At 46.1% G+C, this 17,266-nt stretch overlaps 1 protein-coding gene across 1 annotated transcript; it reads left to right on the top strand.

Moving 5' to 3' along the window:
- Positions 1-7,788: 7,788 nt before the first annotated feature.
- On the top strand, positions 7,789-16,422 carry LOC140207038 (NACHT, LRR and PYD domains-containing protein 3-like). Its single transcript, XM_072275359.1, has 4 exons — positions 7,789-9,208; positions 10,309-10,395; positions 14,714-14,881; positions 15,046-16,422. Exons 1-4 carry the CDS (start codon positions 7,803-7,805, stop codon positions 15,131-15,133), a joined length of 1,749 nt encoding a protein of 582 aa, XP_072131460.1. The 5' UTR covers positions 7,789-7,802; the 3' UTR covers positions 15,134-16,422.
- Positions 16,423-17,266: the final 844 nt, after the last annotated feature.

The raw sequence follows: 17,266 nt of genomic DNA, 5'->3' as shown, positions 1-17,266 counted from the left end.
ACTTTAATTCTTGGAGCGTAGAAAATAGAGGGGGATTTGACAGAGGCATAATAAATAATGAGGGGTACATATAGGATAAATACAAGCAGGAGTTTTCCACTGAGCAACACACACACACAATGCTGGAGGAACTCAGCAGGCCAGGCAACATCTATAGAAAAGTGTAAACTGTCGACGTTTCGGGCCGAGACCCTTCATCAGGACTGAGCCTGAAATGTTTATTCTTTTCGACAGATGCGGCCTCGCCTGTTGAGTTCCAGTAGCATTGTGTGCGTGTTGCTTTGACTTCCAGCAGCTGCAGATTTCCTCGTGTTTCTTTTTCCACTGAGGTTGGGTGAGACTACAGTCAATGGTAATGGGCGAAGTACGGAAGTTGAAAAAGCTGAAGAGGAAAATGAGGGGAAACTTTTTCGCTCACTGGATGGTGAGAATGTAGAACGAGCTGCTACCGCACTTAATGCATGCGAGCTCGTTTTCAACGTTTCAGAGAAGGTTGGGTAGGTACATGGATGGCAGGGGCATGGACGGCTGTGGTCCGAGGCAGGTCGATGCGAGTAGTCTGTTTTTTTTTCACAGAATAGATAGGCCGAAGAGACTGTTTCTGTGTTGTACTTTTCTATGACTCTGTGAATCTATGTCTCGTTATTGGAAATGAAACCCACATCCAACTTCCATTAGTTCCCACTCACTCCGCCCTCTGAACGAAGAAGTTTCCCCTTACATTCACCTTAAATATTTCATCTTTCACGTCACACATAACCCATGACCTCTAGTTCCAGTCACACCCAACCTAAGTGGAAAAAGCCTGCTTGCATTAACCCTGTCTATACCCTCAGAAATTTATGTACAGTACCTCTGCACTATTCCCGGATTCCCTACGCCACAACAGGGGTTTCCTACGCCCAGTACAGGTCTCCGTATCCCACGCTGCGAAATCTTTCCTTGAAGTTAACTGTTTCGTAATCTCTCTCTCTCTCTCTCTCTCTCTCTCTCTCTCTCTCTCTCTCCCCCCCTCTCTCTCTCTCTCTCAGTTTGCGACTGTCACCAGCAATTTGTTCTGCACTCCCTTAAATATTTTAAAATTGGAAATCATTCCCTTCTAGTTCCCATTTCCCTACGGTACAACTCCCTGGGTGGTTCTAATTTCCAATCAATGCGTCACTCCCTCCCTGACAACCAGGTTAACTGCGGTGAAGATTGTCAGTTTCTCCGTCTCTCCCTCCCCGACGGCCATTCCAATAACAGTGAGGACGTCCATCTCAAGTTCGTGCGTCACTCTTTCAGTAGCACCCATTTCAAAACACTTATCACTCTCTACATGGGCACAATTTCTGGCCATTTGGATTGGGCGTCAGTTAAGAAAGATATATTTCACAAATGTTTCAGGCACAGTGTGAATCAACAACCCGCTGGTCAACCGAGGGCGAAGGGGCGAATTCTGGTAGCAAGAATTGCCCGGATGGAAATGCTATAATCAGATAATGCTAGTGTTAATAAATGAGTAGTCATAAACACCTCTGAATTGTACATGGCCGAAAGGGTTTGGTTTGTTTTCAGAAGAAAGAATGAAATTACGTGTCTTGTAAAATGGAGTCATATAAAACTACAGCACAGAACAGGCCCTTTAGTCCATCTAGTCATTACCAAAACTAATTAAACTGCCGACTCCCACCGACCTGCACCGGAGCCATAACCCTCCATATCCCTACCATCCATGCACCTATCCAAATTCGATTGAACGTTGATATGGAGGTAGCATACACCATTTGCTGTCACGACCCTCTGAGTGAAAAGGTTTCCCCTCAGGTTCCCCATAAACTTCGCACTTTTCAAATTTAAACCATGATTTCTGATTGTAGTCCTACCGAGCCTTAATAGAAAAAGGCAGCTTGCATTTACCCCTATCTAAACCCCTCATAATTTCCTGTACCTCTATCAAATCCCCTCCCAGTTTTCCATGTTCTAAAGACTCCAGTCTTATTCAGCTCGATCATTTCCTATAACTCAGGTGCCGAAGACCCGGCAGCATCTTTGTATTGTTTCTGTGTACTCTTTCAACGTTGTTTACACCTTCCCTGTAGGAAGGTGACCAAAACTACAGACAATTCTCCAAACTAGTCTTCAACGTCGCATTATACAAGTTCAACTGAACATCGCATCTCCTGTACTCAATACATTGATTTATTAATGGCAAAGTGCCAAAAGCTTTCTTTACGACCCTATCTAACTGTGGCACCAATTATCAATGGATTATGCACTTGTGTCCCCAGATCCCTTTGTTCTATCATAGACCTCAGTGCCCTATCAGTCACCGTGTAAGACCTACCCTGGTTGGTTCCTCAGAATTGCAAAATATTGCACTTATCTGCATTAAATTCGATCGGTCATTTTTCAGCCATCTTTTTAGCTGCTGCAGATCCTTCTGCAGGCCATGATAACCGTCCTCACTGTCTACTACACTCGCAAACTTGGTGTTATCCGTATATATGCTCATCAGTTAATCACATTATCCTCTAGATCATTGATATAGATGATAAACAACAAAGGACCAAGCACCGACCCTGCGGCACCCCACGTCACAGAATCAACCCTGCTCTTGAACGCGGAATGCTGAATGCATCCTGCATGCCGAGCGAGTGAACCTTCTTGACCAGCCTCCCTTGCGGGACCTTGTTAAATCCCTTACAAATGTCCATGTAGACAATGTCCACAGCCTTGCCTTCATCCTCTTTCCTGCTAACTCCCTTGAAAAACCCTATGTGATTGGTTAGACATGACCTACTATGCACAAAGCCATAGTGACTATCCTTATCAAGACACAATCTGCAGATACTGGAAATCCAAACAGCACGCACAAAATGTTGCAGAAACTCAGAAGAGGGCCGCACCTATGCAATAGAGTTTTGTCGGTGTTTCGTACCGAGACACTTCATCAGGACTGGTCAGTCAACCTTTATCCAAATACTTATATATCCGGTCCCTTAGAATAGCTTCCAATAACTTTGCCACAACTGTTGTCAGAGTCATCGGCCTGTAATTTCCTCGTTTGTATTTACAGACCTTTTAGAACACGGGAACAACATTAGTTATTCTCCAACCCTCACCTGTCGCTAAGGATGTTTTGAATATCTCTGCTAGGGCCCTATCAATTTCCGCACTTGCCTTCTGCAGGATCCGAAGAAACACCTTGTTTGACCCGAAGGATTTATCCACCCTGATCTGCCTCTGGGTCCCAAACACCTCCTCCTCTGTAATCTGTTCATGATCCATGAGATTGATGCCGCTTTAGCTCATTTCTATAGACTCTGTATCCGTGTCCAGATGGAATGCAGATGCAAATAATTCATTTAAGGTCTTCGCCATCTGTTTTGGCTCCGCAAATGGATTATTATTCGGGTCTTCCAGAGGACCAGTTTTATCCCTTGCGATCCTCCTGCTCTGAACATGTCTGTGGAATCCCCAAGGATTCTCCTCCACCTTCTCTACTAGAGGAATTTCTGCCATATTTTAGCCTCCCTGACTTCTTTCTTGAGCGTTCTCCTGCACATGTTACCATATAGTATAGACCTCATATGATCCTACTTGCCATCATCTCTTTTGCTCCTCCTTCTTTCTTTTAACCAACGTCTCAATATCTCTTGCAAATCAAAGTCCTACACCTGTTAACCTTACCTTTTATTCTGATATGCACTTGCAGGCTCTGTACTCTCAAAATGTCCGTTTTGAAAGCCTCACATCTTCCAACTACATGTTTTTCTCGAAAGCAACTTGTCGCAATCCACACTTGCCAGATCCTTTCAGTTACCATCAAAATTGCTTTATTCTCAAATTTAGAATTTCAACCCCCGGGTCAGACCTAACCTTTTGCATAGCTGGATACGTATGTGAGTGCGAAGCGCAGAATCAAATACCGCTGTGATGATTGTACGCTCTAGTATTAATTGTTTGGCGACAATAAAGTATAAAGTATATTATAAGCATCGTGGTCACTGGGTGCAAAGTGTCCCTAGACACTAATTTCTGTCGTCTGCCCTGCCTTATTCCTTAATAGCAGATTCAATATGTCACGCTCGCTCTTTGGGACTTCTGCGTACCGATGAAGGAAAGGATTCTTCGCCACTTTTGGCAAACTCTATCCCACCTAGTTCGTTTACAGTGGGGGGATTCCCAATCATTATGCGGGAAGTTAAAATCACCTACTATAACCTCAAGAAGTTCCTTGCAGCAGTCTGCGATGTTACAAATTTGTTCCTCTAAATCCTATGGACCGTCTGTAATAGAGCCCGTCTACCGAGGCCATAACTTTCTTATTTCTCAGTTCGACACATATCGCCTCACTAGTCGAGTTCTACAGTCTGTCCCGACGGAGCACTGCCGTGACATTTTCTCTGAAAGGTAACACTACCCCACCTATATTAATCCTCCCCGCTTTGTCACGTCTTAAAAATGGTTCCCTGAAATAGCTGTGACAGGTGTGGAGTGTTTCAGCTGAAACTCGCCTGCGCCGGACAGCCCCGTACACACACAGGGTGGAGATCTCAACCCGGCGGAATCAAATTCACAGCCCGGGACTGGCTGATTATAATAAATAAATAAATCATTATATGATAAATTTATAGAATGAAACTCCGCCCCGCTGGCTGCGTCAGAGGACTAAGGAGGAAAAGAAGAGATCTGCACGGAAATCCAGACAGAAACTACTTGCGACAGCGAGGGAACGTTCACACAGCCTCTGCAGTTCTGTCTGTGTTTGCTGCATTTGTCGTTGTCCCCTCTCCTCCTGCTGACCGACCTGTACTAAGCTGGTGAGGACCAGAACTGCGACAATCCTCATTTACCCCGGCTCATCCGGACCAGTCTGTCCGTAATCAACGACTGACGCGCTATAACCGAATAGCCCCGGGAGCGGCAGCACAGACTGAATTTTCGGTGCACGGTCGGCACATTTGTCACCCCGGACAGCACTGAACACCGTCCGGTTTCAACATCAGAGGTAAATGCTGTCTCCGATTCTGCAAAACAGTGAGCGTTTTCAGCGGGACTCGGCTTTTGTCGGGATCGGGAGGGAACACAAGGGGAGAAGGAAGCTCTGAAATGTTCAAATTAATGAATTAATAATTGACCAAATGCATTAAAAGAAACGTCGTAGTTACCTTTCGTCATACACATTTTCTAGGGCGGTTTCTACTGAGTCAGTGCAGATGAAACTTGCGCACGGATAGTGATATTTAAAATGTCCCACGGGGCAGGGCAGGGTCCCTTCTCCGATCTCTCTCTCTCTCTCATTCTCTCTCTCTCTCTCGCTCTCTCTCTCTCTCACACACACACACACACGCACACACACACAATTAAAACTAACCACTCAGAATAACAGGGCGACCGTGAGATTTTACTGTTTTACTGTTCGGGAAGTGACAGTGGAGAATGCCACAGAGCAATTTATTTAATTGAATCGCAAAATACGATATTAAAACTACAAATGATGGAAGCTTGGAGTAAAACTAAATGCTGGAATCTCACAAAGACTGGTAGCAATCGTAACAAGTATTCCGTAAGATTGCAGACACTGGGGAACTTTCTTTTCTATATCGCCGGGTGTTTGTTATTTCTTTTCTGTAACAGAAATAATTAAATACCACATTAAACCTACTTTGTGCAGAGCTGCAGTGGAGTGTTGAACTGGTTTGTTTGGGATCCGCCCGGTGGACAGGCAGCCGCTTGCCCACAGAAAATTCGCGCTGTGAGTCTCACAGAACAGCAACACCGGCCCCTCCCCGGCAGCTACTAAATATCTGCCGCTGGACTGGTTGGAATGAAGTTAGCATAAAACAACTTGAAAAAATATCGACACGGAGACAGAACATTCTTGGTGAATTGAGGTGAGACGAATTCAGCTTCTGATATTTATTCCCGATCACTTTTTCCAATCAGCACGTTATGTGATCAGGGAATCATCAGCTCTATTGTAACCCTCCTCTGGTGGTGATGGTGTTAAGTGATCCTGCAGTTTTCCATCTGCATGTGTGAGATTTTCCACAATTGACGTCAAGGTTAAAAACAGTTCTCGAACCAGGGGTTATGATTTCAAAGCCAGCATGCGAAAAGCTGTTTAGCCAACACGGGTTCGGTTTCCAAACTTGTCTCTGCAGATAAGTGCATGTTCTTTCCTCTTTGTGACTGTGCTTATTGTGAGTGTTTCGAGCTGATCTCCTGAACGTCATGTAGAAGCAAAGACTTTGATTTTGCTTGAGGGCTCGATACATAGAAAACAGTCGGGGGTGGGGAGACAGTTACAGAAAGCGGCAGGTGGTCTTGCAAAACGAAAACCATGATTTCACTGTGTGGGTCAGAAAGTTCGATGGGCTGAGTGGCCAATTTCTGCGTGGTATGTTCACAAGAAAAGCTCTGACGACAGTTAACGTAAATCCATTTAATTCGAACGGACCATAACACATGTAAATTACCTGTCGCCGAGTCAAAGCCGAACATTGCAGTAATTCTATCATCCAGGCCGCTGACACAGATGATAAGCAACAACGGACCCAGCACCGATCCCTGCGGCATCCCACTCCTCACTGGTCTCCAGTCAGAGGGTCAAACCATCTTTTAGCATTTGCTGGCTTCTCCCGTTCACCACATCCAGCATTTGCAAGCCCCTGAACCTCAGACCACAAGACAGAGGAGCAGCATTAGACCATTCAGTCCATCGAGTCCGCTCCGCTATTCCATCATGGATGATCGCGGATTCCACTCAACCCCATGCACCTGCCTTCTCTCTAGATCCCTTAATGCCCAGACTGATCAGGGAACGATCAACTTCCACCTTAACTATACGCACGGACTTGGCATTTGCTGGCTTCTGCTGCAAAACCGATGTCGAAGCCAATTTATCACCACATCTAGCATTTCCAACCCCTAAGACACATGAGCAGAACAAGGCCATTCAGCTCATCGGGCCTTCTGCTCCACACAGTGAAATCATGGTTTTCGTTTTGGATCTGGCCCAGCCGAATGAGACTGAGTCACCCGGCCTCGGGTTACCGGCAGCCCGGTCATGGCATTAGGTAGCTCTGGAACCACAGTATATTTTTGAACAGGATTGGCGAGGATGTGGTGGTCCGATCTACGACAATCGAGCATGGCTTTAATTTTAGACTAGGGCTGGATTAGACAATCTGTGACCTGGAAGAATGGGCAGTGCGTGACTTGGCTGAATGATTTTTTTTCACCTTCTGTCCGTCCGTCTGTATTGATTGTCAGTAAGGTGGAGACTTTATTTCCGATCGGCACACATTGTGGTGTTCCGGTGAGGAAATCGAGGATCCAGTTGCAGAGGGAGGTAGAAAGACCCAGAGGTTTGAGCTTCTTGATCAGAAATTGTAGGAATAATTGCGTTACTCGTTGAGATACGGCCGATAAACTGCATTCTGATGTAAGTACTCGCATTGTCAAAGTAATACAAAGCCGCGTGACGAGCTCATGAGATCACAACGTGACCTACTGTGGATACAGGCAAAATGCAATGGACCTCTTTGCTGAGGGAGGAGCTAATTCTAGCCATAGCAAACCTCTCAAAGATTTCACCGCAATAGCTTGTGTTATAAATTATAGTCTGCAATACAGCTGACGCCACTCTTCTTGGGCACGGGTATGATTGTTGCCCTTTTGACGCAGGTGTGAACTGCCAGCTGTAGAAATGAGAGATTGAAAATGTACTTAAACACACCCGCCAGTTCGTTGGCACGGCTCTCAGAATCCTACCAGGTACCTCACGGGTTCTGTCGGGAATTGGGAAAACGACAATGGTACAAAAGATCGTTTATGACTGGAGCACGGGGGAAATATATCGACAATTCCAGTTTGTCTTCAGTTTCAAATTCAGGGAGTTAAACACGATTAATTGCAGAATAAACCTGAGGGAACTGATTCTGGATCAGTATCCTTACTTTGGGGAATTCCTGAGAGAGGTCTGGAAGAACCCAAAGGGATTACTGTTTATATTCGATGGTCTAGATGAATTCAAACACAGAATCGATTTTGCTGACAGTCGGAGAGATACAGAACCCAAGCACCAGTGCCCAGATCCCGAGTGGTGGTGTGAAGTGTCTGACATTGTGTACAATTTAATCCAGCACAAGCTGCTCCCAGGGTGTTCAGTGCTGGTGACAACCCGACCCACTGCTTTACAATTATTGGAAAATGCGGAGATCAGTGTCTGGGCTGAAATCCTGGGATTTGTTGGTGAGGAACGGAAGGAATATTTTATCCGGCATTTTGAAGATCAGACGGTGGCAGCAGCTGTTTTCAAACACGTGGAGGAGAACGAGATCCTGTACACCATGAGCTACAACCCCTCCTACTGCTGGATCCTCGCTCTGGCACTGGGCCCCTTCTTCACACAAAGAGTCAGGGACCCGCAGCGAGTTCCCAAGACCACCACCCAACTATATTCCTACTATATTTACAACATCCTGAAAAACCACAACCGTGAGATTGAGAACCCCCGTGATGTGTTACTCAGGGTTGGTCAGATGGCCTTCACAGGAGTGTCCGAGAAGAAGATTGTGTTCACAGATGGAGATTTGATCAAGTACAATCTGCATCCTTCCCAGTTCCTGTCCGGGTTCCTGATGGAGCTTTTGGAGAGAGAGGATTCTGCCCGGTGTGTGGTGTACACATTCCCACACCTCACCATCCAAGAGTTTATAGCTGCAGTCGCACAATTCCTGAATCCACATCCCGAGGATATCCTGAAATTCCTCACTGAAGCCCACAACACGACAGATGGGCGATTTGAGGTATTTCTCCGTTTTGTTGCTGGTCTCTCCTCCCCAATGACAGCTCGGGGCCTGGAGGAGTTTGTGGGTCCATTTCCTCATGAAACAACCTGCCGGGTGATTGACTGGGTGAAGGAGGAGGTTAAACGCCAGAGTGGAGACATGAGGAGTGATGCTGGTAAAAGGAGCCTCCTGAACACATTGAATTACCTGTTTGAGTCTCAGAATCGTGGGCTGGCTCAGGCTTCACTGGGATCTGTAGAAAGACTTTCATTCCGTGGAATGACACTGACCCCGATTGACTGTGCAGTCCTGTCTCGTGCCATCGGACTCTGTGATACAATAAAACAGCTCGACCTGGAGTGCTGCCACATTCAGTGTGAAGGAATCCAGCGGCTGGGACCCGGGCTGCACAAGTGCCAGGATTTGAGGTAACTTAATTTAACTCTCACTCAGATCTGTGAAACTGTCCAATTGTGTTGTTTCAATGTCAAGGGATTTTGGTAAAACTGTAGTAAATCAGATCGTGAAGAACAGTGTGAAATGATGGGGCGGGGGGGCGGGGGGAATCGGTCAGCAATTCCCCAAGGCCAGGAGGGTTCTGTGGTTCCTTGTGAAGGGATGTTGGAGAGTTCATCAGATCAGTGAACAACGGCCACTGGTTTAATGGTAGTAAATTACAGGAATGGCCGTGTTTCTCGCTGCCTGTGACACATCCATTGACAATATTCCTTCTCACTGTTACTGACACCCAGACCGACACTGACTGCAGCAGGTGGGTCGGAGATTCACACCCACTTCCCAGTGAGGGACAAGAGACCGTCAGCAGACTGCCCCAATGAGAAGGGAAGAATACCATTGTGAGATTGTCCTCCCCTGACATTCCCTGTGTGTGACTATCACCATCAGTCGAAATCTGTGGCTTTGCTCAGCACAGTCGGCTCCTCTCCTCTCCCGATTGTGGGACTCTGTTCAGACCCACCCCTCTTGTGCAATCTATTTCTGCCTCCTGTCTTGTGGGATTTTATTTTCCCATCTGTATCCTCCTGTGGGATCTCTCTTCCACATACACTTCGTCCTGTAGGGTCTCTCTTCCCCATCTCCCTTCCTCCTTTGGGGATCTCTCTTTCTCATCCCTTTCCCCCTGTGGGATCTCTCTCCCCACCTCGTCCTCCTGGGATCTGACTTCCACAAACTCCCATGGACAATCTCCACCCACAACTCTCCTCACTGTAGGACTTTCTGCCATCCAACCCTGCCTCTTCCGACACTCACTCGTCAGTAACAATTTTCTGACCATCGGGGAATGGGACAGAATATGTGGAGTTTACAGGGTCTCACCGACAGACAAAATTACTGGCATTCAGTGACTACCGTGGAGCTGGGCAGTGAGGGACATTGACAGTGATGGGAACTCCAATCAGTGCTACACTGAAGGGTTTAATCATTCCTGAAATATCCAAGTGAGAGAAATTCCTTCAGACCCACGGTTTGAATCACTTTGTTCGTCAATTTGTCTGGTTGTGTTTAGACTTGGGGAGAATAAACTGGGAGATTCAGGAGTGAAACTGGTGTCTGCGGCTCTGAGGAACCCGGAGTGTAAAATACAGAAACTGTGGTAAGTACCAGACTGTGGGAGATTGTGTTTACAGTCACTGGGTGTCTGACACTGAACATTAATATATCCATATAACAATTACAGCACGGAAACAGGCCATCTCGCCCTTCTAGTCTGTGCCGAACGCTTACTCTCACCTAGTTCCACCAACCTCCACTCTGCCCATACCCCTCCATTCCTTTGCTCTACATATAGCTATCCAATTTAACTTTAAATGACAATATTGAACCTGCCTCAACCACTTCTGCTGGAAGCTCGTTCCACACAGCTACCACTATCTGAGTAAAGAAGTTGCTCCTCATGTAACCCCTGAATTTTTGCCCTTTAAATCTTAACTCATGTCCTTTTGTTTGAATCTCCCCTACTCTCAATGGAAAAAGCCTATCCACGTGAACTTCATCTATCCCTCTCATAATTTAAAATACCTCTGTCAAGTCCCGCCCTCCCCCCGCAACCTCCTACGCTCCAAAGAATAAAGACTCAACTTGTTCAACCTTTCTCTGTAACTTAGATGATGAAACCCAGGTAATATTCTTATAAATCTTCTCTGTACTCTTTCTATTTTGTTGACATATTTCCTATAATTCGGTGACCAGAACTGTACACAATCCTCCATATTTGGCCTTACCAATGCGTTGTACAATTTTGCATTACATCACAACTCCTATACTCAATGCTCTGATTTATAAAGGCAGCATACCAAAAGCTTTCTTCACCACCCTATCCACATGAGATTCCACCCTCAGGGAACTATGCACCATTATTCCTTGATCCCTCTGTTCTACTGCATTCTTCAATGCCCTAACATTTTTCATGTACGTCCTATTTTGATTAGTCCTACCAAAATGTAGCACCTCACATGTATCAGCATTAAACTCCATCTGCCATCTTTCAGGCCACTCTACTAACTGGCCTAAATCTCTCTGCAACTTTGAAAACCTATTTCATTATCCACAACTCCACCTATCTTAGTATCATCTGCATACTTACCAATCCAATTTACCACCCCATCATCCAGATCATTAATGTATATGACAAACAGCATTGGACCCAGTACAGATCCCTGAGGCACACCACTAGTCACCGGCCTCCAATCTGAGAAAAAGTCATCCACCACTACTCTCTGGTGTCTCCCATCCAGCCAACGCTGAATCCATTTAACTATTTCAATATTAATACCTAACGATTGAAAATTCCTAACTAACCTTCCGTGTGGAACCGTGTCAAAGGCCTTACTGAAGTCCATATAGATAGCATCCACCGCTTTAACCTCGTCAGCTTTCCTAGTAACCTCTTCAAAAAATTCAATAAGATTTGTTAAACTTGGCATTCCACGTACAAATCCATGTTAACTGTACCTAATCAGACTTGGTCTATTCAGATAATTATACATACCATCTCTAAGAATACTTTCCATCAATTTACCCACCACTGACGGCAAAGTCACAGGCTGATAATTGCTAGATTTCCTCTTAGAACCCTTTTTAAACAACGGAACAACATGAGTAATACGCCAATCCTCCGGCACCCTCCCCATTTCTAATGACATTTGAAATATTTCTGTCAGAGCCCCTGTTATTTCACACGAACTTCCCGCAAGGTTCTGGGGAATATCCTGTCAGGACCTGGAGACTTATCCACTTTTATATTACTCAAAATCGGCAGTACTAGCTCTTCTTTAATCATCATAGTTTCCATAACTTCCCCATCTGATTCCCTTACATAATTCAATAGTCTTCTCCTTAGTGAATACCGAAGAAAAGAAATTGTTTAAAATCTCCCCAATCTCTTCTGGCTCCACACATAGCTGTCCACTGTGGTTCTCTCAGGGACCAATTTTATCCCTCACTATCCGTTTGCTATTAATATAACTGTAGAAACCCTTTGGATTTATTTTCACATTACTTGCCAAAGCAACCTCGTATATACTTTTAGCTTTTCTAATTTCTTTCTTAAGATTCTTTTTACATTCCTTATATTCCTCGAGCACCTCATTTACTCCATGCTGCCTATATTTCTTGCAGATATCTCTCTTATTCCGAACCAAGTTTCCAATATCCCTTGAAAACCATGGCTCTCTCAAACTTTTAACCTTTCCTCTCAACCCAACAGGAACATGAAGATCCTGTACTCTCCAAATTTCCCCTTTAAATGACCTCCATTTCTCTATTACATCTTGCCATAAAAACAAATTGTCCCAATCCACTCCTTCTAAATCCTTTCGCATCTCCTTGCAGTTAGCCTTTCTCCAATCAAAAATCTCAACCCTGGGTCCAGGCCGATCCTTTTCCATAATTATATTGAAACTAATGGCATTGTGATCATTGGACCCGAAGTGCTTCCCAAAACAAACCTCCGTCACCTGACCTATCTCATTCCCTAATAGGAAATCCAACACTGCCCCTGCTCTAGTTGGTACCTCCATGTATCGCCGCAAAAAAAAAATTATCCTGCACACATTTTACAAACTCCAAACCATCCAGCCCTTTTGCAGTATAGGCTTCCCAGTCTATGTGTGGAAAATTAAAAGCTCCCACAATCACAACCTTGTGCTTATTACAAATATCTACTATCTCCTTACAAATTTGTTCCTCCAATTCTCGCTCCCCATTTGGTGGTCTACGATACATCCCTATAAGTGTTACTACACCTTTCCCGTTCTTCAATTCCACCCAAATAGCCTCCCTAAACGAGCCCTTCAATCTATCCTGCCAGAGCACCGCTGTAATATTTTCTCTGACAAGCAATGCAACACCTCCTCCTCTTGTCCATCCGATCCTATCACATCTGAAGCAAAGGAATCCAGGAATATTTAGTTGCCAATCACACCCCTCCTGCAACCATGTTTCACTAATAGCTACAACATCATACTTCCAGGAATCAATCCATGCTCTAAGCTCATCCACCTTTCTTACAATGCTCCTAGCATTAAAATAAATGCATTTAAGGAACTTTCCGCCTCTAACTCTCTGTTTATCACTAACGGTGCAAACAACTTTATTATCTCTTTTTTTTCTTCCTTCTCCCCTACGTCTGTTCCCACATTCTGGTTCCCCTCGTCTTCCGCCCCCACCCCGCCCCCGTATCTAGTTTAAATCCACTGGAGCCTCTCTAGCAAACCTACCTGCGAGAATATTTGTCCCCCTCCAGTTCAGATGTAAACCGTCCCGCCGGAAGTGGTCCCACCTTCCCTGGAAAACTGCCCAATTATCTACAAATCTGAAGCCTTCCTCCTGCACCATGTCTTGAACCAAAGTGTTGATCTGCGCTATCTTACTATTTCTAAACTGGCCTGCACTTGGCACTGGTAGCAATCCTGAGATGGCTATCCTGGAGCTCCTGTCCTTCAACTTGGCACCTAACTTCCTAAACTCGCCTTTCAGGAGCTCCTGACTCTTCCTACCCACGTTATAGGTCCCTATATGGACCACAACATCCGGCTGCTCGCCCTCCCTCTTGAGAATACTGAGAACTCGATCCGAGATATCGCGGACCCTGGCACCAGGGAGACAACAGACCATCCGAGATTCTAGACCTCTCCCACAGAAGCTCCTATCTGTCCCCCAACTATCGAATCCCCTATCACAACTGCTCTCCTCTTTTCCCTTCTTCCCTTCTGAGCTGAGGGTCCCGTCTCGGTGCCAGAGACGCAACCACTGCAACTTGTCCCTGGTAGGCCGTCCCCATCAACAGTATCCAAAATGATGTACTTATTATTGATGGGAACGGCCACAGAGGTGCTCTGCTCTTTCTGTCTCTTCCCCTTCCCTCTCCTGACAGTCACCCAGCTACCTGTCTCCTGACTCTTAGGGGTGACTATCTCCCTGTAACTCCTCTCTATTTCTGCCTCTGCCTTCCGAATGATCCGAAGTTCATCCAGCTCCAGCTGCCTAACTCTGTTTGTCAGGAGCTGCAGCTTGATGCACCTTTCATAGGTGTCGTCATCAGCGACAATTGTGCTCGCCCTGACTTCCCACGTACTGAAAATGGAGCACTCAACTGTCCTAACTGCTGCCTCTATTACCTACTCTTAAGGTAATTAAATTAATTTAAGGAACTTACCCGGCCTTACCTCACTTGGAATGAAGTCTCCTTCTACTCCGTCACCCTCTACAACGTCGCCCGCTTCGTTAATCTTCTCGCTTTTAAACACTTAAGCTGCCTCACGGTCCGACTTACACACGCTTGCGCAGTCGTGCCCATTTCAACTGCCGAAGGGGAAAAATGTGATCAGTAATTGCCTTACTGATAAACACTGGGGATTTTTACTGTCTCCTTTCTCTCTGTGTCCTTCCCCCTCACTCTCTCTCCTCTCCAGGCTGTGGGATGTAGGTCTCACAGATTCTGATGCCGAGGATCTCTTCTTCGCTCTCAGTGCGAACCCATCACTGACGGAGCTGTACCTGGGATCAAACTTGCTCACAGACCGATCTGTCCCCGCTCTTCACCGCCTCATACTGACCCACCCGACTCTGGAGCAGATCGGGTGAGTGTTTATATTAATGTGCAATGTGATAAAATATCAGTGGATCCGTGGGTTTTCTGGTGATATTTGTCTGTGAGTGTTGTTGAAACATTAACCCCAGTCTACTGTTACTGACACTGTTGTGTAATCTGTTTATTCCATCTTTATTCTTCCATCTGTTTCAGGCTGGACTGGAATCCCTTCAGTGAGAACGGGAGAATGGAACTGGAGTCTCTGCAGGAAACCAGACCCGGACTGAGAGTTGATCCTTGAACATCTGAATGTCCGAAAAACCCCGCCCGCTGAATGGGGACATTTTGGCCTATTTCCTTGCCCTCTCCTTTAATGGCCACACTCCAGGTGTAATTCCCAACGGTTCTACCGGAACTCGCTCCAGTTTCGTGATCTGTTTTGTCCGAAGAGGTCCCGTAGTGACATAATTCCGCCTCCTGCAGAGCGCTGCTGCTTCCGGCGCGTGTCCGGGTTCGAGAGCTCCCCCAAGTGGGGCGACGGAGATTTACACAGACAGGAAGAGCCCGGATTCAGGGGCTCAGTCAAGGACACTGTTGACCCGGGATGGGATTATCCTGGGAGAGAATCGTTTTGCTCCCTTTGCAGAGTAAGGTGAATTCAGCAGTCTGGTTGATATAATAATGTTAAATAGACAAATCCCTCGGCAGTAAACCTGGATTTGCAGGGATCTCTGACTCGGCCCCGAACTGTGATTTTATAATCATACGGGAGGAGAAGATAGCAGCGCGCCTGTGCGTGCGCAGTTCTCCGGTGAAAAATGATGTCGTATCTGTTAAATAGGGGCCGTGGACAATTCTGATTTGATGGAGAATGGACGTGAAAGCACAAAGGAACATTTGGCTACATTTCTGAAACGCCCATCTGCTGTTGTCATTACTGTGTCGTCGGGAATCTTTCCGAGAGTAGGCCTCAAAATCCACGGCCTTGCCTGCTTTTGGCGACCGAGAAGGAGGTGGAATCTTTCGGACAAAGATGGCGCTCAGTTCTCGGTGTCGCAGAGCTGATCAGAGCTCGAAGTTTTCGGATGACTCAGACTCAGATTGTGGTCGGCATGGCACGGAGAGCTTTTCTTCCTTCTCCCATCTGCGTGAGATTTGGGACATTTGAGAAGCTTTGAACTTTACTGTGCTCACGGACTTCTTCATCAACTTATGGTATTGTTACACTGTTTGTAATTATGTGTTATAATTATGTGGTTTTGTCCGTTTTTTCAGTCTTGGTTTGTCCTGTGTTTTTTGATATCACATCGGAGGAACTAATGTATCATTTCTTAATGCATGCATTACTAAATGACAACAAAAGAGGACTACGTGTCTTCATAATCATAATAATCGGTTCCCCGATGCAGAGTGACGGTGAGAAACGGGATTGATTATTCAACTGGTCACCCGTTGTCGCCGGTCTGTTAAATGTGTGTGACTGTGAGTGAATTGGGTGCAGCTTATTTATTCCTGCCGGTTAGCAGCTTACACATTGTTTAATTTACATTGGTCATGATAAAATCAGTAAACCGCTGCAACTTCCTGTTTTGGTGTCAGACTTGAGTTTTCTGCTGGCCCCGCACCCTGTGCACTGCAGCAGCGGGTCACTGATGAAACAGCGTCACAGCTCCAGGGTGAGGGAGGGCGAACTTGCAGAGTTTGGGTGCCTAGGATCTCGTCTCCACCCAACCCCTATCCTGGCTCATTGATTCTGCCCCCGCGCTGTCCTGGCCTCCGCACACAGTTTAAATCGACTATAATATCAGAGGTAAGTCCACTGAGATCCCGAGTACGAGAGGGGTCAGACACAGAGTGAAACTCCCTCTACACCGTCCCATCACACAATCCCGTGGTCAGACAGAGCGTGAATCTCTTTCTAACTATCCCATCACACGTTCTCGGGTTCAGAAAAAAGTGTGAATCTTCCCCTCATCGTCCATTGCACATCCCGCGGTCAGACACAGATTGAAGTTCCGACTATACCGTAGCGTCACGCACTCCCGTCGTCGGAAACAGTTTGCAGCTCCCTCCACTCCATCCCATAAAACATGCTCGGGGTCGGACATAGCGTGAAGCTCCCTCCACATCCTCCCATCACACACACGAGGGGTCAAACACAGAGTGAATATCTGTCCACACCGTCCCATCACATACTCCTGTTGTCAGGCACTGTGTGAAGCTTCTTAAACACTGAACCATCACACACTCCTGGGATTAGTGACAGAGTGAAGCTCCCTCTGTACCTTCCCATCACACACCCTCGGGGTCAGGCACAGAATGAATCACCCTCTGTGCTGTCCAATCTCGCCCTCTTGTTCCTAGACACGGAGACAAGTTCTCTGCAGAGTGAGATAAATTGTCGCGTTGAAACGGATGATAGAGGACATTCTCA

This window comes from Mobula birostris, chromosome 13, assembly GCF_030028105.1.
Source record: "Mobula birostris isolate sMobBir1 chromosome 13, sMobBir1.hap1, whole genome shotgun sequence".
Classification (NCBI taxonomy): Eukaryota; Metazoa; Chordata; class Chondrichthyes; order Myliobatiformes; family Myliobatidae; genus Mobula; species Mobula birostris.
The sequence above is the reverse complement of the archived record's forward strand: the minus strand, read 5'-3'. Positions and strand labels throughout refer to the sequence as shown.